We start from the raw sequence: 24324 nt of genomic DNA, 5'->3' as shown, positions 1-24324 counted from the left end.
GACCACTGTTTTCCATGCTCTGTGTGGAAAGGGGCTTTGTAATACTAACATCTAGATCTTCATTACTGGAATCTGCCTAGATTATCTTCTTTTGACCATGGTGATATTCAGAATCGCTTTGCAATTCTAAGCCATAGCATTCAGTCGCTCTTTTTTTAATTGATGTCATGAAATGTTAGGTAATTTAAAACGTTACCCTTGCATTGATGGCGTTAAAGTAGGGCAATATTTCTGAAGCATGTTGTAAAGTCTGCTTTAAGCAGTAAAAAGAAGAAAATCAGTAGCTTTGGGTTATGGAGTCATCCAGAATCAGCTCTGTAAGTATCACAGAGAAACTATTCGATCTACATTTTCCTGGCTTGCTTGTTGAGATGAATTTTGAAAGAGTTTGGTAGAAATGAAACCCACTCTTCTCCCCAGAACAAGGAGGCTGTGAAACCAAAGCTGCCGTAGCTGTTGCAACTCCTCTGTGCTAGTAGTACAGTGTGGTGGAGCTCTTGGGAGCTCTCTCGGTGTGGGTCATATAGGCAACTGCTGCTTCTGAGCTGGGTTGGCCAGATACAGACATCCCCATGCAGACCACTCACTCGGCTTTGTTCCAAGGGTTAAGATGCTCTGGAGGCCCTTGAATAAACTGACTGGTCATTTAGTGAATTCCAACTGTATATCCAACTGAATAAATCCTGAACTCCCAATGTAAGAAAAAGTATTACAAATGTATTGGCCTACCTTAAGGATTGCATTTTTTTCCCTTTCATTGTCTGTACCTACTGTAGGCAATAGTGGATTACCTGGTCCGCCAGGGCCTCCTGGACCAGTAGGACTGAAAGGCATCAAAGGCGAAGCAGGCCTGCCAGGTCCACCTGGAAAAGTTGATCCAAAACAGCTAGGAGCAAAAGGAGAAAAAGGGGAGCCAGGTGTTCCAGGTACAGAACTTTACATGTGGGTCTGGGGTGGTGGTTTGTCTCTGCAGATAATGGTGACATGTAACTGAATGCATTACAGTTCATTCTTTCTTACAGAAAAATTAGATTCAGAATATAGAGATGGCTTAAGGTTCTTATCTTAGGCTTTTTAAGTGGTTCTATGACCAAGTTACTCTGTGTGGTTAGTTTGCAATGTCCTTGCTCATTAACTATTACTTTTATTTGGCATATGGCAATAGTGTAGTAGCACAAAGGTGCTTTCAGCAGGATTACGACTCAGTCTTCTAGGTGCTATTCCTTAGCATGATGAGACAGTTGTCATGGCTGCTGTGCCAGCTGCATTCCTGCTGTCTCAAAGTCCCTCGGGTCTTTGCCTTGTAAGATGGAATTGCACAGGTCATCTGCTCATCCATCACCTTCAGATTCTACCTTTGGGTATCTCTGTAATCTTACCCTGTCCTGAGCTAAATGTCATCTCTGTGTGTGTTTCTACTTGGGAAGCTGGCAGCCTGGAAGGTTTTTCGGTTCACTCCAGTCTGTTTCTCTCTTACTTGCTGGCTTCCCTCTCGTCCCTCATCAAGGGTTCTGATGTCTCCTTTGATGTCTAATTTAGTCTTGAGAAGAGTAAAAATGTTCCACCCTAGAGAGCAGAGTAAAAATATTCCACCCTTTCTCTAATTTTGGCCCAGCCATTATTGTGCTAATTTATCTTTTGTGTTAATTTATGTGAAGCCTATGTAGGATCCTAAAACACTTACCTTTTCTTCTTCCCCCCCCCCCCAGCTCTCTGTTAAGTAAGAGCTGTAGAGGGCAGATTTAACTATACCTGCAGAGCAGCACAAAGTTATTGTATGGGATAATAACCACACAGAATATGTAAAATTCTGCTAAAATACCTGCATTGCTTTTTATAATATATCAGTCCCAATGTGCTAATTGTGTAGCGATGTTACTAAACATATATGTAAATAATCTGGATGACTGTAGAGAGCTTAGCATGGGGTGTGCTCATCCAAAAAGTCCCTTCTGAATGAAGTATATTGGCATTAGTCATAAAGTTACTTTTTCCTCTACTTACTTATATTGTTCCTGTTCTGCAGTAATTTTAAACTTTCCAGAAGCAATATGAAGTGTTCTGTGACAGTTCTCTTTGCTAAACTAAGGGGAATTATATTTACTGAAGAAAAAAAATGGATTTTTATTCACCTAGAGCTACATCTGATCTCTTAAGGTAAAAGAAAACATACAGTAATAGTAGTAATAATAAAATGTATCTTTGTCCTTTAAGGTATTCCTGGTTTATCAGGACAGAAAGGTTATCAAGGTCTCCCAGGTGACCCAGGCCCACCAGGACTTAGTGGCCCTCCGGGTGTGCCAGGATTGCCAGGTGAGTAAACAGGGCCTCAGATGGACAGTTTGATGTGTAAACATTTGCATGCATTATTATCACATGGGATTGGGTTGTTAATCCAGCTGTATCTAAGCAAAGCCTAGGGAATTACACTTAAATCTGCAGCACAGTTTTGGGACATTTAAGATCATCATCCAGACAGCGTGCTTTGAGCTCGTTCTTTCTGGCAGACCCAAAAGCAGTTTTAAGCTGATCCCACTGAAGACTAGGAATGCTTTTAGGATGACTGGAAAAGTGCTTGCTGCTTGAACAAGCAACATGACTGCAGGATCTGCCAATATGACTTGTCTGTGTCTCTTGTTTATTTCTTATATTGTTAGTCGTCATACTCATACTTTGCAAATGACCAAATGAATGTACTGCAAAGGCTGGCTGGGTGTCACAACGTTGCTTTAAAGAATTGCAAGGATCAAGAAAACTAATTCTGTTTTGCACTACTTCTTCCTACAGTTGTAACAATTTACCTGAAATCTTGAATCTTTGTTCACTATGTCTAATGTAGGTCTTGCTCTAAATATCTTGTTGGGCTTGGGGAATTTTTTAACCTTCCAGGACTCAAACTAGTTTGAGCATTGTAGGTCACATTTAATTCTGTGATAGAAGCTATGAATACCTATTGCAGATGAGAAAGAGATAATGTTTCATTCTGCAGAACAACTCAGGAGAGACCAAGTCACACCAATACTAAGTTGTTTCAGATAGTTACTAAATCCTGGATTGAGGTTTGACCTATTTCATTTGACTAATCTTCAAAACAAAGAAGTTGCCCTGATCAAATCTCAGCTCAGAACAAACTAAAGATGCTTGATATTTCACTGCAAATGGGTGTGAAAAAGCATATAGGAGCAGTATGAGGCCTAAAGAAACTCCAAATCCATTGCCTTTGTAATTGGATGACAAGCATATTCATATGCAACTCATGAATATCAGAGACTTTTAATTATTGCCATTAAATAACTAAAACCACAACCTTCCTAGGCATCAAAGGAGACACGGGGCTTCCTGGGCCGCCAGGACCAACAGGACCTCCAGGGTTAAAAGGTGCCATGGGAGAGATGGGCCTGCCAGGTTAGTTTCTGTACTTGTAATGTACTTCATTTTGACCAGTGTTTTCCTTTTACATAGCACAAACATGGATCTGCTGTGCGCAATATCTAGTAAGATATTTAAAGGGCATGCAGATGAGGAATACATAAAGCCCTACATACATATTTGTTGAAATAGTAAGAAATTGGAAATGCAAATAGCAAATATATTGTGAATGCATATAATTTTAAAGTGCTTACACATGTAGAAGCAGAAGGATCTACATTTTGTAACTTTCATACTCCTGGTTTCTCAGATTCTACTCTGTCAAAGTTCAGGAAAAAGACCATTCTATAAACCCGCCTGTTAGAAGACAGGCATCAGGCACAAGCAAAAGGGGAAAGAGAAAGTCAATTTCTTAGTCCTTTCTACTTCAGTTGTAATTTGAGTGATTTCTCTAAATCACTGCAGAAGTTTTATTTATATTTCTAAAATTTATATTTTATCTTTTGGACAGGTCCTCCAGGAATTAAAGGCAGCCAAGGAATAGCAGGACGTCCAGGGCAGCCTGGGCCTGCAGGATTTCCTGGATTGAAAGGGGAGAAAGGTGACCCTGGTCTTTCAGGCATCGGTATTCCTGGTCTTCCTGGACCAAAGGTACATTTATAAAATTCTTCAGCAGAAAATTCCATGACGAAATTCCATTCTGTGTTGATTGGTTGTTCGTTGCGTTGTTTTCAACTCTAACTTAATATATATTACATATAACTGTAAATATGTGTATAAATATATTCGTAATAAGCAGGGTTGACTGTGGTTTGTTCTTTTCAGGTGGGAGCAAATATTTGTAATTTTAAAGGTGAAAATATTTCAATATAATTTAATCTGGTTAAAGGAGAAGATTTACCAGACCTTTCCAGTTGGGCTCAGTTAGTGGCCTAGTCCGCACTGTGACACCTCTGACATTTTGGGATTGGGTAGGGATTTATACAATTAATATCATTGTTCCCATGTCTAATTACATAGTTAATTATAAAAGAAATTAAGACTATATGCATTTGAGAATAAGTTACTAGTTATATATCAGGATTTCTGCTGCTTAAAATAAAGTCTGTCTAAAACACTTGCGCTAACATTTACCTGTATCATCCTTTCTGTCACCCACAAGAAGGTGACAAAAAGACCTACAGAATAGTTAGCAGCCTTCACTGGTGCTTTACAATTGATATGGAGAAGCAATTAATTTAGCAAAAACATTGCATGATTAAAGCTCCACAGATTTCTTCTTGAATTCTCATTGTCATAGGGTAAAAATCTCCCACCTCTTCTGCAAGAAAAGAGAACACTTTTTTCTTTAACGTGATTTCTTTAATGTTCTGGGGAAAGCTATGATACTCTACACAGAATTGTAGGGGAAAACTGCTAAAATCTTTACAATTGCTATTTCCAGTTAATTTTCTGTGAGATGGTTAACATTGGCTGGATATAAGGGGAAGTATACACAACATAATGGTGCCTTTTTGCGATGGTATGACTGGGAACATACAAGAAAGGCTTACCCATCCCACAAAGAATGGGTTCTTACTTCTGCTTCATGTTTTCTAGGGTGATCTTGGTTTGCCTGGATACCCAGGTAGTCCAGGCAGTAAAGGTATAGCTGGAAGTCCTGGTTTGCCTGGATTTCCAGGCAGCCCAGGTGCAAAAGGAGAACCAGGCCTTCCTGGATTCCCAGGTAATTCTGAACAGGATCTTCTTATTTTCCATCTTGCTAATATTGGTATATACATCTAGACACAGTGGGTAATTGGTGCAGCTTCTTTCCAAGTTTCTAGCAATCTGCTGCAAAGCTTTGTGCTGTTAGAATTGTCACTGCAAGAGTAAGTGTGTGAATGCATCACTAAGACTGCCTGCTCTGAGGGGAGGTGGCAGTTGTGTTAGCGAACTCTCTCCACCCACAGCAGTCAGACCTTCACCTCCTCTGACCCACAGAATACCTGTGTTTGGCTCCAGAGTTTTCCTTCATGAATCAATAAAAAAGTGTCATCAGGAAAACTGGGCTTTTTTAGTAGCGTTCATTGTCTAAAAATATGTTCCAAGGATAAATGCCTTTCTGAAACATAAAGAAATTAGGTTTTGCATTCTTCTCTAGGAAAATATTAATAGAGATTGTTTATGGGTGTATGTCAATTCTTTCAGTTTAAAGAAACAAGGTTTTTACCTGTCCTGCATTTGTAGCAATAAAGGCTGTTCTACAAGCATGCTTTTGAGCTACTTTAATGTATGAAGTTAGGGAATTTATAACAGTGTAGTCATGGCAGCAGGAAGCTTAGAACAGAACAAAACCTGGCCATGAGCTGACATTTTTTACCCGCTGCTTCATATCATGCCTGAAAGACTGTGAACAGTGTATTGAGACACCACTTTGGTCAGGTTCAGATGCTGTCCAGAACAGACATACTGCAATGGATCAGTTGCTATTCCTACCTCCCACTCAGTTCATGCTGTAGGGGTGAGAATCTGGTGTAAATTCCATCTAAGACCATTTTTATTAAGATTCTTTTTTGGGAAAAGATGACTGGGGAAGGACTATCCAGCAACAGTTCATAATGCTTTCAATTTGTTGTCAAGAAGAAAAATGGTTATTTCCTAGCAGACTCACTGTGTCCTTTGCCACGGGCACTCACAATTAAGAAGACAGAGTCTTGAGAGTAGCAATAAGGACAGTTGTGCTAGTATGTTCTGTTTCAGTATGTTCTTTGCTTTATAATTCATCTCCTCAAACAACTGTAAATCTGCAAAATGAACATAAGTACAGTATCTTGATACAATTGGCTCATTTGTTACTCAGGACATCTCAGATTGTACCATTTCAAGATCTGCTGAAAAGCCAGTTTTGTGCTTAATTTGATTGAAATGCCCATACTTTACAGGAACGCCAGGAATTCCAGGACCAAAAGGTATTGAGGGGCCTCCAGGTAATCCTGGCCTGCCTGGACCACCTGGGCCAGTAGGTAAGCGTGAACAGCACAGCAAGGGTCATCTGCTTCTGTGAAAAACACATGAAGCCACTTCTTCTCTTCTCTTTTTTAACATCTATATGTATGGGGATGCTCAAACACCATTGCACCCAGTTCATTGAAAAACAGAAAAGAAGGTAGTTTTAACTGTCTCTTGATGACTTGTGTCCGCTGTGATAGTCAAATCACTAGCTATTGAAACAAGAAGTTAACTGTTTCAGTGTTTAAGGCCAGGTTGGACAGAGTCTTGGGCGACATGGTTTAGCGTGTGGTGTCCCTGCCCATAGCAGGGGGGTTGGAACTAGATAATCTTAAGGTCCTTTCCAACCCTAACTATTCTATGATTCTGTGATTTACCAGCTTTATGTTAAGTACTCCGGTGGTCTGACCTGTTTTTATAGGAGCAAAATTCTAATTTACCCCAAAGGGAAACATTATATTATTTTCAGCAAACACTAACTGCTTAAAAGGTCACATGCATAAAAGCCTTTTCTAAATTGTCAGTGGAGAGAGAAAGGTTTTAGTTTTAAGATTACACCGCTGTGAATTTGTTATTACATTGTGACACTTCACATTCAGATGGGGGAGGTGGGGAGGTTGTGGTTTTTTTATCACAGGTTGGGCATTACTGTGCTAATGTGTTCTATCCCCCTTTTAGGTGATACTGGTCGTCCTGGCCCTCCTGGTCCTTCAGGGGAGAAGGGACAGCCTGGTCGAGACGGTATCCCTGGACCAGCTGGTCAGAAGGGTGAACCAGGTTAGGTATCCTTCCTGTTGGTTTTCTTGTCACTCTGCACTGTGATGTCCTGCTTTCTCTATTTTTCCTATACTGCCCATACACCTTCAAGCTGCTTCTGTGGTTCGCAGCTGCTGAATGGTTCACAAAGGGTGCTGTCAAGCTGCCAATGAAGCACAGGGCAAGAATTCAATCAGCTCTTACATTTTTATTACCTGACTTCAACACCAGCCCCTGTTCCTGGATTCCATGGTAGCTATATTGCTTCCACTCAGAATGGATAAGCAGTGTAATGTCTGCCTTAAAGATAAAACCCCAACCAAGAATGCAAATGTATGAAATCTGAAAAAGCATTGTGGAAATATTTATGATGCATTTGTAGCAAAACCTCTACCTTTGGTATGGTCTGGTGAATGAATGAGAATCGTGGTAACTACCAGGAATCAAGAATGCAAAGAATCAGAGATTTAGGTGAACTGCACTTTCACCATTCTCAGCCTCATATTCCTGTTCCTGGAGACTTGAAAGCTAAATGTTCATTATTAACTGAATCTGTTCCTTTTCAGGTCTACCAGGTTTTGGGCGCCCCGGACCTCCAGGGCTCCCAGGATTGTCAGGTAAAGGTTGAATGTAAAATACATCTATACACCAAAACAAAAAGAGCATGTTGGATGTTCTGCAACAAATGAATGCTATAGCAACAAGCAGAATAACTTTTTCTTGGTTCTCAGCAGACTGTTTTCAATTAACCACAGTAATAAACACACAGTACTGACTACTGAACTTGGTAACTTAGCAATTATGCAGACAGAATAAATCTACACAGGACACAGGGTAATAGTCAACTGCATTGTGTGGAACTTTGCTGATTTGTCTCAGTAAATAAAGCATTCATAAAACAGATGACAAATGAAGCCGCTTTGAAAGTATAGTTGCTTGCTGTATTTTCAAAAGCAACATCACAACCTAAGCTATATTACTTTCCAGCAGCATTAAATCTCCTAAATTCCTCAAGCTTATTTGAAAACTTGCAAGTATGTCTTAACTTTCAGCAGTGTCTCAAAAAATGATGAAGTCTTAATATTGATAGATTTCTTCACATAAATCATGGCTCGTAGGCTTACAAACTCATAGGAATTACAGCATCACTGAGTAGTGAAGTGAAACTTAGTAAGACCTTTTAACAGGTCAGAATCTATAGCACTTCTTGCTGCAAGAAATGTTAGCTCTAACTCTTTTCTGAATGCTAGACCAATTTTATACAGTCTCACTGCACAAATTAGAGGAGTTGTGGTCAGACTTGCCCATTCTGCAGGGGAGAGAAATGGCTCTGCACATTGACATTTGAGCTTTTTTGCCTATCAATTTGTAACAGTATTCATAAACATGGCTATTTGGTTTTACAGGGCAAAAAGGAGAACTGGGGTTACCTGGCCCACCGGGGCCCCCTGGACTTCCAGGTCTGAAGGGAGAACCGGGTTTCCAGGGATTCCCTGGTCTACAGGGTCCACCAGGTCCACCAGGATTACCAGGGCCACCTCTGGAAGGTCCTAAAGGTAGCCCTGGCCCACCAGGTGTTCCAGGACAGCCAGGTAAGAGCGTGATCCCTACCTATCAACATCTGCCAGTACTTTCACATTTTGCTGGTAGGTTATCAGCCTTCAAACTTTGTCAGTTTATTTGGATGGACAAGTTCCAGCCTCATGGCCTAGGTCTTAATGTTTGTGGGCAACCAGAGGATTTTTGTTGCCAAAAGCAGCTACCTAAAAATAAACCAGCCTCAGTTTCTGTTCATTTCTGATACCTGGCAGCAAAACCCTAATGCGTTGATAACCGGGAGATCCTCCGCATGCTGTCACAGTAATCATCTAGCGCACACGATACCGACTCCTGAGCACCTGATACCTTTGCAGTGTTGTCCCGTGATCAGCAAATGTCATCGCGCACAAAAACCCCAAAGTAACAAACCCCATCATTTTAAGAGTCCTGACAATCAAATTCCCGCTAGCATCACAGCATGACCAAATTGGATAGCTGCCTCTTCATCTGCGTGCCATGTAACATAAGCCATTGCTCCATTGTGTCATGTGGCTCCCACGGACTCCGTGCACCATCATGCCGTGTTCATCTTTCCATTCCATGTTTGCATTTTGTTCCTGCACCAACTAATCCTGGGAATGAAAGAAACCACTATTCCGAGTTAACATTGCTGAGCAACTCCCTGCTGTGGATTAGGATTTGATTTCTGTTTTGTGTCATAGGATGTTTATTTGCATTTCGATACTGCTGGGGCAGCGGGAGGAGGAGTGAAGGGACAGGAGATGGTGGGATGCTGGACTTGGGCTTTGTAATTTAACTGTGCCCAAATAAAGCCCTAAGACATCCTAGATGTCAAGATCTTCCAAAGATAATTTTTCTCTATGTAGAGTGGTACAGCAACTACGATTTTGGCACTGGAAGCCAATCGGCCCATAAAAGTATGGGCTTTCATTACAGTGAATATCTCCAAACTCTTCAAGAAAAAAAAAGCTAAGCAGCTCCCGATGTATAATAAAACTACCAACTGAGATTCTATGCCCTGCTGTAGCATTGGTGGTTTTATGAAGCTTCTCATCCTGTTCACACTTCTCTGTATAAATCAGGTGCTTACTGACTAATCAGCTGGAGACACAGAGGAATGGTGGGACTGATTTGTGCAGTTTTATGAGCACTGGCAGAGGGGAAACAACCAGGGAGGTTCTGCTCAGCCATGTTCTCTCACTGCCTCTTTCTCTCTTTTTCTCTTATTTCCATTTTTGTTGCATGCAATGTATAAAGTGAAGCATTTGTTTTGCTCAGTTATGCGTGAACTAATGTGGATAAACCAAACTATTATTGCAGTTCTGGTACCATCAGCACTCCAGCCTTTTGTTTCAAATGATAACACAGTCTATTGTTGGAATGCTGAGTTTGTAACATTTCAACATAAGGCAGTTAGTCATAAAAGCAGCTGTGTGGCTGTGAAATTACCCTCTTTCTAGGGACATAAATAAATCCAGAAGCTGTATGCCTATACTGTTTGTTGTTGGCTTCTGGGTATCTTCTAAGATTAGTAAAAGTGATGAAGTCAAGCATGATGTAGCTCTCTGACTTCAGTTGAGCTGCCCCTAAAACAAGCATTGATAAATGGGATTGGGATGGATTTATTGATTAATTATACAATCAAGCCAATTTCCAGGGCAACACAATATCACTGATATTCCACTGTTACTATTTTCATTTCTATGAATAATAATAGTTTGGTGTTTTGCATACTGTATGTAAAGGAATATTGAGCTAAATCTAAAAAGAAAGGTTTAGTTGAATATGTTAGCTTGTTGATATGTCTAACAATTTTGATGTTTTTCCCCTTGTTCTAATGATGACCTTGGTGAACTCTGACCCCCTACTCCCAGGTCCCTCAGGTTAGCTCCTTAACTCCAAAATAGTAACTTTGCATGAAAATGAATGTATAAATACTTTTGTAGTGTCTAAATGTAGATATGCCGAGTCATTTTTCAGACATGCCTTTTAATCTGTGGTAGAAAAGAAAAGCTCAGAGTTGGCTTTCAGATTCTTCCTCCATGTTGTAGGACTGGCATGGAAGGACATAGTCTTGTTCTCCCCATGTGGGTCCAGATTTGCAAGGCTTTCCTAAAGTGTCCCCAGCTGTGAAGCTTGTTTTAGCATATTTATTCTCAGCACGGTTGAAAACAATATATACTGTTTTCCATCCTTTTTAGAAAAGCATATTGTGCTGTCCTCCCATGTCTTTGCTGTGTAGTTGTGTTCTGCAGCTTGGGCAAGTGACAGTATTCATTTTTGTCACACCTACTACTGTTGATTTTGGACATTCTCAAGTGACTTAAATAAATTAGATGCTTCTTTTATACCAACACTGTCTGTAGGAAAATTTATACAGAGTAACAGTGATGCTTTACATTCCCAACTGAGAGCATTGTAGCCTTCCTGTGCGGAGAAATCCTTATTTCCATTGTTTTGCTTCACCAGTACATTTAGAGGAAATGAGGAAAATTCTTCCTTTAACATTTATTTAATGAAAATGAAGCATTACAGCTCTCCCCTTCCTTATGATAAAACAGTGAAATAGGATTGGTAAGAACATGGTCATTTGCACAAGCTTATTGTAATTGTAGAACATCAGCATGTAACATAAGCCAGCTCTTGGGAAGATTTTCAGCATCTATGCCTAGATTGAAAATGACTTGGTATATCTATGTAATGATAATGATGTTTTTAGGTTTTGCTATGATGACTTTCAGGAATCACAGAGTGGTTTGGTTTGGAAGGGACCTTAGAGCTCACCCAGTTCCAACCCCCTGCCACAGGCAGGGACACCTTCCACTGGAGCAGGTTGTTCCAAGCCCCTGTGTCCAACCTGGCCTTGAACACTGCCAGGGATGGGGCAGCCACAGCTTCTCTGGGCACCCTGTGCCAGCGCCTCAGCACCCTCACAGGGAAGAACTCTCATGGGAATTCATAATACATTTCAGTTTTTGGTGTGCTGTCCTAAGCACTGAGAGGTAGCAAATGTGGTAGCCCCTGATGTTTGAATCCAGGCTTTATGCAGTCATGTAAAAAATGAATGTGGCTTTGCGTTTTAACTGAAGTGTGGCCACACAACCAGCAACCGCTCTTTCAAAGAGGGCTACCACCATGGGTATGCTGAGAGGAACTCTGCAATCACCTCATGTGTTGTTCCACCCTGTGACTGTGCTCAACCAGAATTCAATAATCAACAAGTGTATGACATATTTATAAATCACAGCAAAACCTACCTAACAGTGAAATAGAGTTTATAAGTTCTTAACAGTAACCATGAAATGTCCATGTCATTATTTTTAACAACTGTATTACAGTTAGTATTTAAAGTAATTTACCAAATATGTAAGAAAGTGCTTTGAGGTAAACCTGACATGTATTTATTGTAGTTTTTAGCTGCAAATTGCATGGTAATATGTGGATATATTTAAATCATTTCACTGACATGAAAGACCAAGTTGCTTATAGCATTTGCAGCCCTTTTGATCCACATCAATCCTCCTTACCATTTTGAAGAGGGTATAAGCCTACTTTTCAGTCCTACAATTGTATTCACTATTAGTTGAGGCTCATACCCAGTTACTGGTGGTAAGTGCTTCTGTTAACCACACTTTCCGTCTGCCCAAAGCAGAATTTTGCTCAGGATTAAGTTGTCATTCACCATTTACCTGCATATTTGCCAAGCTCCAGGCTCTGCGATGTTGAGTATTGTCAGTGAAATGGTTACAGACCCCACTGTGAGTAGGACTAATCACAAAGGCCTCAGTGTAATGTTAAAGCAATAACACATTCTTTAGTAAAGCTTTAAGTTTGTTGTTAAATGAAGTGTCAAATTAGTCTTAGTAGAGCCTAGTCAGCAGAATAACTTGTATCTGAAAATACATATCATTGTGTATTCATGTATGGTTTTATGCATGCATGTGGATTATATTGTAAATACAAAATATGCTGGTGAAATGGGTTGTTGTGTAGTGTATATGCTGTCATCTGTACTATTTCTAACTAGTAATCTTGTTTTGTACTGTGTGATGTCTGACCCTTCTAACATCGATCATTGGGCTTTGGTGAACTCTGATCCTTCCAGGTCCTCCAGGTTAGACTCTTAACTCGGGCAATTTATTTTACTGCGTTGCACTTGATGTAAGAGAAACGGGTGTTTTCCTGTAATTCTGGGATTATCTTGTTAAGGACTGTGGTTACCCTGCAGACCTGTGTGTTTGATCAGCATGCCTCACATGGTAACCTGGTAGTATTTTGCATGTGTACGGTACTAGACCAGTATAAAAGAGCAAAATGAAGACAAAAAATCCTCGCACGATGGGATGTTTTCTGTAGCTGGAACTGCTACAGGATATGTGTGAAATGTGCTACAAAATTGCTGTTGATTTAAAAAGAACAATTTTGGAAGGAATTCATCCTCAGATTTGCATGCAGAAATACAGCTCATCAAATTTAACCACTGAATATAGACTGTGAGGATGCCAAAGGAGATGTTAAATTATTTGAGGTTGCAGCAGAATTGAAAATACAGCACACTGATAAATGTCATTAGATTTGTTGTACTACAGGGGAGAATGTCATAGCACTGTCCTGCAGAGAGATCATTTTGTTAATCCAATTATGAGATCTAACTTGTAAAATGTTACTAGATGTTGCTGCACTTGCTTCCTGTTTGTTTTGCCACAAATTAATATTGGTTACCTTCTATTCAGATGGTTGGCATAAAGGTGGGGGTCTCATCTGTCAGTTCTCCAAATACCCAGATTTCTTTTAAATCCACTGCTTTGGATTAATGTGGCTGTAGCAAAGGCAAAGTATTTCAAGACCAGCCCAGTTCCTCTATTGGATTTACACAGCATAATTCTACTAAGGACAGACAAATCAGTTGGAGGGAGAGTCATAAGGAAGTTTCTGCACCTCCAATTGTTATTTAGACAAGGCAGAATGATGGGCTTCCTGCTTGCCCCACTGTCAGCAGACAGCATATACCAGCCTTCTCCAAAGGCATGTCAAATTCGAACAGCAAGAAAGCATCCATTTTACATTGTTGAGACTGGCTTTCAAAAGGAATTCAGTCTGCTAAGATAGCACCTAAGAAATGGTGAATGTAATGCAGGTCAGCAGAGGGGATATTTGTACCATCTAATTTTGGGGTTCTTGGCTCCTACCAAAGGCACTGATCTGGTCACTGGTAAACTGTCGCAGGTGAGTTGCAGTGCCTTCTAGAAAGACCTGCTTCTCTCCATCAGCTAGATAAGGAGCCTGGGTTCCCAATTTGGGTAGTGCAAATAATCCCTCTATTTGTTTTCCTTTTAGTTTATCCTGAATTCAGAAGCAGAGCTGGGAAGTCAAGCCAAAATACCTTTAATTTATATAATTTTTTTAAGCTGAAGGCACAAACATGGGGAGGATGGTTGATACGTACTGATATACATGTATTTCTTCTGCAATGTTAAGGTCCACCAGGCCCAGAAGGTCCACGAGGGCCACCAGGGAGTGGAGGACTTAAAGGGGAAAAAGGGAACCCAGGTCAACCTGGCCCTCCTGGCCTGACTGGTCAAAAGGGAGATCAAGGACCACCTGGACGCCAGGTAGGACAGGACATGGAGTTCTCCCCCTACTTTATTTCTAAATGCAATAAAAATTTAATATATTTGGGTGGAATATGCAGTTTATCATAGTAAAATAAAAGCTAAAATGTGATAGCTAACACTGTCTTGCAGTAAGAAGGTCTTTTCCTTGTATCTGGGTGGGATGTCCCCATTATATTCTTGAGGGAGCTGGAACTGTTAATGCACACTTCACATTATTGCATTCTCTGACAGCACCCAGTGCAGTGAGCAGAATGCATGGCCTCAGCCCTTCAAAGCACTAGTTGACAGACCCAAAGTGTGTTTATTTGTTCCCCAGCCACCTTTTCTATCTGTTTATCTGAAACTGCTGAGGAGATGAGTGAATAACATGAAGCTGTTCTGTTCAGGGGGATCCTGGTCGTCCAGGTCTGAATGGAATGAAGGGCGACCCCGGGGTTCCAGGCGTTCCAGGATTCCCAGGTATTTAACTGGCATTTCAAGTGAAAACCTCCAGACACAGTAACAACCCCTCAGGGAGGAAAGAAGCCTGATTTTGGCCACTCCTGCAGCAGTTTATAAGACAGCATGTTCTTTCACTGAGTAACTGTGTGAATTCGATGTTTCAGGTATGAAGGGTCCCACTGGACCTGCAGGACCTGCTGGCCTCACAGGCAGTCAAGGACTGCCAGGCCCACCAGGTAGGTGTCATGGGGTAGCATTATTGTTTGTCACTTTTGCTCCCTGCCAGCAGAGTTTGCTACTCAGATGTAGGACTGAGTCAGTCTCAGCCAGCAATGAACATAGTTAAGAGAGCAAGAGCTTAACACAATCCCGGGCTATACTTTTTTAGCCCTATGAGTAATTCTGCCATATTTTATACTCTATATCCAGCCTACATGGATTAACCCCTGCAAAAGGTGTCTTTGGAGGGGGGTAACTGATGGGGGTGATGTCACCCAGAGCACTTTTTTGCCATATATATATATATGTGTGTGTATATATATACACACACACTTTGCATTGACAGAGCTCTTGCCATCAGACTTTGCAATTGAGAATAACAGAAACTGTTTCTAATGCTCTCTTCCACCTTGGTTTATCTAACACTAAGCTGCTTTCTCTCAGGTCCACCAGGTTTACCAGGCACCATTGGACGAAGCATTGTTGTCAAAGGTGACCCAGGTCCCCCGGGTCCTCCAGGACAGCCTGGGTCAAAAGGGCCACCCGGATTGCCAGGGCCACAGGGACTGCCAGGTATGATCCTAGGTGGCTGCAGAGAAAATGACCAGGTACAGCTGACTGCAGGTTGCAACGCAAGTCACTTGGCACAGGCTGCGGGGACAAGATACTGAATTCAGCTGAATTCAATTGACTTGTGTTTCAGTTATGCATTTGTCTGTTCTAGGTCCAATTGGTCTTCCTGGTGACCCAGGGCGTGACGGACTACCTGGTTTTGATGGTCCAGCAGGACGGAAAGGAGAGAGAGGTCTTCCAGGCCAACCAGGTATGGTGTTTATCCTATGAGAACCCAGTGGAAAAAGAGATGCTCCCCTGTGTGAGTGCAGGCTAACACTGGGAAGTGAGATCTCTCTTTACCTCATGGGAATAGTAATAAGATTATAATTTTAGGATTTTCTTAATTTAAAAATACTACAAGCAGCTGAACATACTTCAGTTTGGAATATTCCTGGAACCAACACATTGCCAGCCATTGCTGAATAATCCTGTAAAATGCTTTATCTCAAGTTTAATGGCATCTCCTTGGCAGCACAGATGATAATGAGGATTGTAAGAAACAGAAGAGCGAGATAAGTAATTTTGATTTTGTGTGGAAATCATGAATGGGGAAAAGCAGACTTCATAAAGGAAAGAATGCCACCAGAGGCAGAGGCCAGGCTGCTGTGCAGCTATTGCTTAGAATTACTGAATTATGATCTGAGAAAAGAACTCAGGTGAGGCATTGGGACAGTTTGCTAAAGATGATACATATTAAGTAGCCGAAGATTGCAATTTGTGAGGAAAAGTATTAGAATTCAAACAGTTAAAGCGGTGCAGAAATCCGTAATGCCTGTTTTCCTTTTCCTCTGAGTAGCTCTATGAAATCTGTTAGCATCATTGTAGTGGGAAAATCTAAACAATAATGACTGGAATAACATAGGCTAAATATTTGTTGTTATATTTTCTGATGTTTTTGCTGTTCAAGAACAAATGACTTCCCTGGTACCTATCCCAGTCATAGAGAGCAAACTCATTCTTGCTCTCATTCAAGGTTGTTCTATTCTACTTCCACTGCAGCTTTTCTGTTCACTTTGGTGGGCTTTGACTCAAGTGTTCTCATTCCACACCCTAGAGTGAAACTTGCTTCTGTTCCTGGCTCTGCCCTTTATTTTGTGAGCTTGAGCAAGATGTTTCAGTGTTTCTTATCTTAATGGGAATTGGGAAGCTGATTTGGACTCATTCCAGTGGCTACTGCAGTTATCTTGGTGCTTCACTGCTCTGAATGTATTTAACTTCACAAATAGCCCTTCAACACAGGGAAGTTGCACAGTTATTTTATAAACAGCTGTGACAGCCTCAGTGATTTAACCAAGCTTACATGAAAAAATAATTTGAGGAAGATAAGTGTTAGTAGATACCAGGCCTCTCATCTCACAAGCACCTTAGTCCCAAGACCATGCTACCTTTCAGAGCTATGTTAATCCTATCACCATAAAAGAAATGGTGTTAATAAATACTGTGTGTTGTCTCTTGTGTGAACAGGTTCACGAGGAATACAGGGACCTCCAGGTCCTGATGGCTTACAAGGCCCACCTGGTCCTCCTGGAACAGCTTCTGTGGCTCATGGATTCCTTATAACTCGGCACAGCCAGACCAGGGATACACCATTATGTCCACAAGGAACATCAAGAATATATGATGGATTCTCTCTTCTATATGTGCAAGGAAATGAGAGAGCACACGGCCAGGATTTGGGTGAGATATGCTATATGATCTGTCTTGAAGGGGAGAGAGGTTGTAGCTGTTTCTTCAAATGCTCTGGTTCTCTGAATAGTGACAGAGATTTCTCGGATGGGGATTGCATACCAAGATCTGCTGCTTCCAGAGGGCTGCATGTTATAATTGGGGATGAAAGAATGTGAACCAAAACTGAGAAGTTAAGTTTTCCCACATGTGACAGTGTGATAGCACAGGCTGTGCACTCCCAGGTGGAGAAGAAGAAAACACAATTACTGTTCTCAAAGAATTGCTGTAAAAAGCAATGAAGTGAGAACTCTGCTGTCATGTTTTATGTATCTTACGCCATAGGTACTGCTGGGAGCTGTCTCAGACGTTTCAGCACCATGCCCTTCATGTTCTGCAACATCAACAATGTTTGTAATTTTGCATCGAGGAATGACTATTCCTACTGGCTGTCGACTCCAGAGCCAATGCCCATGAGCATGGAGCCACTGACTGGGCAGAGCATCCAGCCATTCATCAGCCGGTGAGACAAAGCAGGCTATCGTGTCTCTTCTAATATCTGGATAAATAGCACATCTTATCCATGTATTTCCAATGTGCACGTTAGGTATTAGGAGGTGAATCTGGGAAATGCCAAGAGAATAGCTTGTTTAAAGGTATGCATTGCCTTTAAAAGTCTGTTTATGTGCCACAGGGATCATTAGAAGCTGAAAGGCTCTAAGAGCTCTCCTCCTTCTGCCTGAGGAAGCGGTGTAGTCAGCACTGCATGATTGCTATGGACAGGAAAGAGAACTTGAGAGCCATTAACTCTAGGATGAAGGCATTCACTTGGGGACTTTGAGCTTCCAGTTTTTGTTCCAGGAGCTGCTTCAGTATTTTACTGAATGGTTGTTAGTACATATATACATAAATACAGGCAGATCTTGCACTCCAAAATATTGTCTTACTGCATTTACAAAATACACCAGAATTAGAAGCCTAGATTACTAGGACAGCTGCTCACAGGCTGGATTTCCTCCCTTTCTCTGTGTAAGAATTCTTAATAAAACATACTCCTATTATATTTTATTACCATGTGTTTCTCTGATACTTCCCTTGTGTCCAGATGTGTTGTGTGTGAAGCTCCTGCTATGGTGATAGCTGTCCACAGTCAGACCATCCAGATTCCTTCATGTCCTCCAGGCTGGGACTCCCTTTGGATTGGTTACTCTTTCATGATGGTAAGCACTACCTCCTACTCCACAAGTGGCTAGTACCCACTTGTGTCCTCAACTAGCTACTTTAGGACTTTATTTTCCTCCCTTTCCCTGCAGTGGTTGTCATTTGAAAGCCTTTACCTTCAATCACTAACCATGGTAGCCAAGATGAACAGTGATTTTCCAGTACAGAGAGCCCGATGTAACTGGTATTTATGGAGGTGTCTGACACTGCATTATCTAAACCAAGAACAGTGGCTCATGTAGTATTTGAATGTTGTGCTATTTAATTTTTAGCATCTGCTCTGAGATTCTTGTCTGTGTGTTTCTTTCCTCCACTAGCACACTAGTGCTGGCGCAGAGGGCTCTGGACAGGCCTTGGCATCGCCTGGATCCTGTTTAGAGGAATTCCGCTCAGCTCCGTTCATTGAATGCCACGGTCGTGGCACTTGTAATTACTATGCCAATTCCTATAGTTTCTGGCTGGCAACTGTAGAGGTGTCAGAAATGTTCAGGTAAGAAAACCTGTTTCTTGTATATTGCTTTATTCCAGAATAAAAGCTTTGGAACCGGAATTTATTCCAAACATCAAAAGAGATTTGTTTACAGGGGTATAGGGAAATAATTTTGCTTTTTTTCCCCCTCCCAACCAGTTTTTCAAGTGTTTCCTTGGTAAGCCTTTAATAGTATGTAAAAACTTGCTAGGGCACATTCTGTTTTGCAAGGAGTCGGATTCTTTTATGTCAGTTCTTACTCACATTTAGTAGTACCTTCTCTATATAGTTAGTGTATTTGGAGCCTAAAACATCCATTTTGTTGGGTTTTTTTTCTTGTCAGGCCTTTAGATAGACTCAAATATTTGGAAAGGTAGTTCAGAGACATACAAAGGACAGCTATGAAGGGCAAAACCAACTCTGCTTTAACCGTTTAAGGCAGATGTTCGTATAACTTGATTTTAAAAGCCTTGTGTGACAGAGGTTTCATACCCTCCATGGCAAGCATTTTTCCAGTACTTGGCAGAAGAATGAGGATGACGTTTGGCTGCAAAGAAGCCAGTGCACATCCTGTCCTCAGCTCCTCTGCAGTCAGCACGTCAGCTGGAGTCTCTCAGCTCCTCAAACTTTCTTCCTGTCAACTTGAGTAGCAAAATCATTTTGTTCTTGAAAAGTCATCTCCTTTCCTGGAATAAATTGCTCCTGCCCTGTTTGTGTGCTGATAAAAACCTCAATGTTCCCATTGCTACCCAGTTGGAAAGTGTAGCTTTGGGGTACAGGGCTGGCAGTGTGCAATGCGTTGCACAGCAGCAGTAGCCCCTAAGTTGGTTTTGTGTAATGCCTACAACCATGTTATTTAATGTGCATTAAATAGCCATCACTAAGTTTTCAGGGTTGTTGGTCAGTTGTAATTCACTAGTGAAAACTGTCTACGAACAACTACCACGCACCTTGGAGTCTTCTGTCTCACATAAACACAACTTCCTTTTTTATTGTATTTCTTAAAGAAACTTTTAAGAATTGGACTTACTCTGTGCACATGCATATTACACAAATTTGTTATATTAATCTCCACATCCCTACTCTTTCAGAATATAAAGAAATAATTTGGGAAAGCCATCACTTAAACACAAAGCTTATTGTAGCAATGTTTTGCATGGGTTATTGAAGTACCCTTCAACTAAGAAACCCGAAGGCTACAAAGACCCCAGAAATACTGTCTCAAATGTACAAAATTCACCTTCCACTTGGTTTGGTATTTGTGCTACACTGTATGCTATGCCTGAAGCAGCTGTTTAGGATACTGAGACACAAGACAACACTGAGCATCTGTCACATGGTGTTGAGGACATACAAGATCCCTCTTAAGGAAAACTCTCAAACACAGGACTAACTCCCCTCTTATGTACTGAAGTGTTATCTTAAATTGTGAATGAAGTAGAAGTTTAAAGCAATGGTTCTGTAAGCAAAGCAAAGGCTAACCTACCCTTACCTTTGTGTCTGTCAACCAGTAAACCTCAGTCAGAGACACTGAAAGCTGGAGACTTGAGGACGCGGATTAGTCGTTGTCAAGTTTGCATGAAGAAAACGTAACGTCTTGAAGAACGTTTTATAAAACAGTTGAGAATTGCTAAGACGCACTGTTCCAGCTGCAACAATGGTGCTACTGTGCAGAAAGAAAACACACATCCAAACTGGTTTAACCACGCGAATTCAAGTGTACCTCACTCGTGCCAAACTCTAAGGGTTGTTCGGTACATATCTGACAACAGGACTAAGATGAAAGAATTGACCTATTGGAACCAGCAAAGAACACTCGAGGTTCACAAAGGATCAGAAGATGAATTTTTTCATTGCTCTCCCTGTACCAAAATGGCACCTTTTTGATCAACCATGAGAATAAAGAAAACCACGACGCACTGAGTATGTTTAAAGTAACAAGACTGCAGTTTTGAAAAACATTTTTCATGGTGCTACTAACCCTACTGTATCCCAGGTTTTTAATATGAAATTTTAAGCTTATTTCTCTTTGTAAGTAATGAAATGTGTATATTGTGTAAACACCTTTTTAGTTGAAGCTTCCAGTCAGTTAGGAACAAACCAGACTGATATAAAAATGCTTATGTCTAAAGTTAAAAGATACAGCAGTATTTTATTATGAAACTTGTGGTACAGAGAGAATTTACCCCTCTTATGCCAACCTACTCATTTTAGATTTCATTTCCTTCCTCAGCTGCCAACCTGCTATGTTTGGGGAATGCATGATTATCCTGAAGTCATTTTGATCAGGGTTTAAGTGTCGGACACCATGCTACCGCTGGGTTTATTTGTGCTTACAAAACCCAATCCACTTGAAAAGGATTTTTTTTGTATCTCGTGGAAATATGTGAAGTTATTAGCCATATTCTATAGCCTTCTTTTCTGAATAAAAGTCACATTCACGTTTTAGTAATCAGTTTGGTTGAACAAACCTGTTCCTTGGGAATATCCAGTTACCAAAGCATTTAAGATTTTACTTCCATGAAACCTCTACTCAGAGGTGGTGTCATGCCTTTTATCCACACTAGTGTACGTGCTAGGAAACGTGTAGAATACAATAAAGCATAAGCTGGCGGAAACTTTCCTATTTACAAATTAATCTTTTAATCTTATGTGAATTTATACACACCCACAATGTATTTACAGTACACAGCAACTCTTGTGTATGTATAGTTCACATAAGGCTTTGAACAATGGTGCATGCAGCCTTTCTGATGTTGTTCTGTAAGAATCCTACAGTGTATGTGTCACTACTTGTGCAATAGCTGAAAAGTGATCGCTTTTTGTACCCATGACTGTTCAGCTTCTGTGGTCAGTGCTGTTTCATTTACCCTTTTGTATAAACAGAGCTCCCTGAGGAAGCAAGACTGTTTCAAGTGACTTCAATATTTTTGTTGTATATTGACACCTCACCTATCAATACAACTTAACTTGTGAGTTAATACACTGCTTTATACAGGTGAAGTGTATTTGTTTATGATGACTGTTAAGTAATTTATCTGCTAATGGCTATTCCTCCTTGCCTTGCAGTTACCCTGGTAAACATGGAGCATCAGGAATCTCCTTGTTTTATGCACAGTTGACAAAAGACATAGGACTGGTGCCTGACCAGGTGGCAGTGATTTATGCAATGAGATTGGTGCTGATTTCAAAAGCTTTCAATGAAGTATGAAACTGAAGTTCTTTAGTTTAAAGTGCAAAATATTAATAGCTTTGTCTTTTTCAATTAGCTGCAGTTACCTGTGTTGGTAGAGAGTGGGCAATTCAGCAACGTGCATCCTTCAACTCATTTTATCTTGGTTTGCTGATGCATATACAAATAAACTGAACCTGCTGCTACCTCCAAGTCAAGAACATGTTACCAAAGCTGACATACAATATTAAGTCTCTTCTTGTAAACACAAGCCCTCATCTTACTGCTGGCTCCTCAGTAGCCTAAACTGAACACAGCAGCGTAGCCCTAGCCCCGAAGAAGCAGAAGAATAGATGCTAAGGTCAAGGGAAAGATCTCTCCCAGCCTTCCCTACCACCACTGCTTGCCTTCCACTCACCAACAAGAAGCATTCACATCTGGGGGGAAAGGGTAGAATATGGTTGTTCTAGTAGGGCGTAACCAGAGCTTCTCTCTAAGCTCTGGGCTTTCCCTCACAGCACGTAAAACAAAGCCCACTGATTGAAGAGATAGGAGACAAGATTCCAATTCACAGTAGAGAGCACCCCAAACAGCTCATCTTGTGGCAGCTTTAAGTCCCAGAGCTGTGAGATGACCACAGAAAATCAAAGTATGTGAAGTACCTACACTTGTGAGAAACACATTTTCTGTTCAGTTCCTGCAGTGCTCACCCTGACCTGGAGAGCAGTCCTGAACCTTAATCAGTTTCAGGCTGACTTCCAAATGGGCTCATTTTTATTAAAAGTGGTCTAGAGAGGAAGGAACATCTTTTAACTGAGACCTGCAGCTGAGATTCAAGAGATATTGGTTTCATTCCCACCACACATGCTGTGCCTTAGAGCAGGTAAATCACTTGCCCTGTGTTGGATCAGTTTCTGATCTATAAAAGCAACCACAGTTGTTATTTTCTTCTACTTCTTGACTGCTTAGACTGTAAGCTCTTTGGGGCAGAGACATTGAGGGGCTCAAATGTTGGTTGGGGCCTCAAGGTGCTATCAATCAGTATATAAATATTAAACTACAGGTAAAAGTTTGTGTTTCCAGATTTATTATTTAACAGTAAAACCTGTTGTGAATATTAGAGCCTTAAAAGTTTTTAACAGCCTAAATATGATTGGCTCAGAAACCACTTCTTCATCTACAGTTACAGCTCTTTATCCTGACTTCTATCCTCTCAGCTAATCATGTAAAGTTGGTCTATTTTAGTTAAGCATAAGCAGGAACCTGGAAGACAACTCAAAGTGTACTCTAAGTTGTATGGGGACAAGGTGCACGCTTTAGCCACCCGAGGGCACCATGGAGCTTTGAAAGCAGGAACAGACACAGGATTGGGTTCCTGGAAGTGCCTGCACGCAGCAATGACTTTTAGAAGCTTACTCGAAGGGCGAGTGCATTACCCCTCTCTGCTCACTATCCAGTTCCTGTGGCTTGCTGCAGGTCCCGTACTGGCACTTGCAATTGGGATAATGGGTGGAAAAGATACAACTTTCTAAAAGATACTCGTTTACAAATCCCAAAATCAGCAACTTTATGCATAACCTTGGCTTGACACTATTCTAGTATGAAAGAACAAAGTCCTGCTTAAGACAGGTTTTTCAATATCTTCCTTCATGCTAGTAAGTACTATTATAATCTTTGACTAAAAGGAAAAAGCCTCCTTCAACATCTAATTCATTTTAAGGTGGGATTTAAGAGATTGGAACTAGATGATCTTTAAGGTTCCTTTCAACCCAAACCATTCTGTGACTCTGTGATTTAAACTTCTAAAACAATCCTGCAGTCAAAGTCCAGCCTGTAAACCAGAGTGGGCACGCAGGGCAGGGCAGCAACATTTCTGTGCCATGTACATGCAAACTTCGTGCTTCAAAAGCTGTTAAGCATTTTGTCCTCTGTTGTAAAGGTCAAGTCCCTGCTACACTGAGGATTTCTCAGGGTAGAGAAAATACCTATTTTAAAAGTAGTTTTAGAACTTGGGAAAGTGATACATTGATTTTGCAAGCATCAAAGGCTCAATTGCTAAAATCTTCTGCAATTACTTTCTAGACTTTGGTACACAGCTGAAGTAGTCTGCAGGCAGTGTGCAGCCTGACCTGTACAGCAGTGCTGTCCTGGGGCCACCACTGAGGGAAGGTCACTCTGCCACTATTAGGACTGTGCTGCTGTGAGCAGAACTACACATTTTTAACAGAAAA

The 24324-nt window shown here is 41.0% G+C and overlaps 1 protein-coding gene and 1 long non-coding RNA gene across 12 annotated transcripts in view; one reads left to right on the top strand and one right to left on the bottom strand.

Moving 5' to 3' along the window:
- The window catches only part of COL4A5 (collagen type IV alpha 5 chain), a 77207-nt gene extending 54044 nt beyond the window's left edge, over positions 1 to 23163 (top strand). For 6 of the 11 annotated variants that reach the window (XM_030498480.1, XM_030498479.1, XM_030498483.1 and 3 more), the window contains 21 exons: positions 777 to 926; positions 2215 to 2313; positions 3316 to 3405; positions 3881 to 4020; positions 4969 to 5095; positions 6294 to 6374; positions 7039 to 7137; positions 7683 to 7733; positions 8523 to 8708; positions 10551 to 10559; positions 12782 to 12790; positions 14155 to 14288; positions 14678 to 14750; positions 14897 to 14968; positions 15396 to 15524; positions 15676 to 15774; positions 17031 to 17243; positions 17577 to 17754; positions 18337 to 18451; positions 18770 to 18942; positions 20433 to 23162. In XM_030498480.1, the coding sequence (XP_030354340.1) occupies positions 777 to 926; positions 2215 to 2313; positions 3316 to 3405; positions 3881 to 4020; positions 4969 to 5095; positions 6294 to 6374; positions 7039 to 7137; positions 7683 to 7733; positions 8523 to 8708; positions 10551 to 10559; positions 12782 to 12790; positions 14155 to 14288; positions 14678 to 14750; positions 14897 to 14968; positions 15396 to 15524; positions 15676 to 15774; positions 17031 to 17243; positions 17577 to 17754; positions 18337 to 18451; positions 18770 to 18942; positions 20433 to 20514 (2309 nt within the window). In that variant the 3' untranslated portion in view covers positions 20515 to 23162. Of the gene's footprint in view, positions 1 to 776; positions 927 to 2214; positions 2314 to 3315; positions 3406 to 3880; positions 4021 to 4968; positions 5096 to 6293; positions 6375 to 7038; positions 7138 to 7682; positions 7734 to 8522; positions 8709 to 9029; positions 12655 to 12781; positions 12791 to 14154; positions 14289 to 14677; positions 14751 to 14896; positions 14969 to 15395; positions 15525 to 15675; positions 15775 to 17030; positions 17244 to 17576; positions 17755 to 18336; positions 18637 to 18769; positions 18943 to 20432 lie in introns of those variants that run through there. The other 5 variants (XM_030498482.1, XM_030498481.1, XR_003993323.1 and 2 more) reach the window with 4 other exon arrangements.
- Positions 7208 to 20477, bottom strand: LOC115613257. The gene is made up of 2 exons (XR_003993325.1): positions 20414 to 20477; positions 7208 to 7279 (listed from the first exon to the last, which is right to left on the bottom strand). It is a non-coding gene; the product is annotated as an uncharacterized LOC115613257 (long non-coding RNA).
- Positions 23164 to 24324: the final 1161 nt, after the last annotated feature.

The sequence above is a fragment of the Strigops habroptila genome, chromosome 9 (genome assembly GCF_004027225.2).
Source record: "Strigops habroptila isolate Jane chromosome 9, bStrHab1.2.pri, whole genome shotgun sequence".
NCBI classification, from domain to species: domain Eukaryota; kingdom Metazoa; phylum Chordata; class Aves; order Psittaciformes; family Psittacidae; genus Strigops; species Strigops habroptila.
This window is presented reverse-complemented; position numbering and strand designations above follow the sequence as displayed.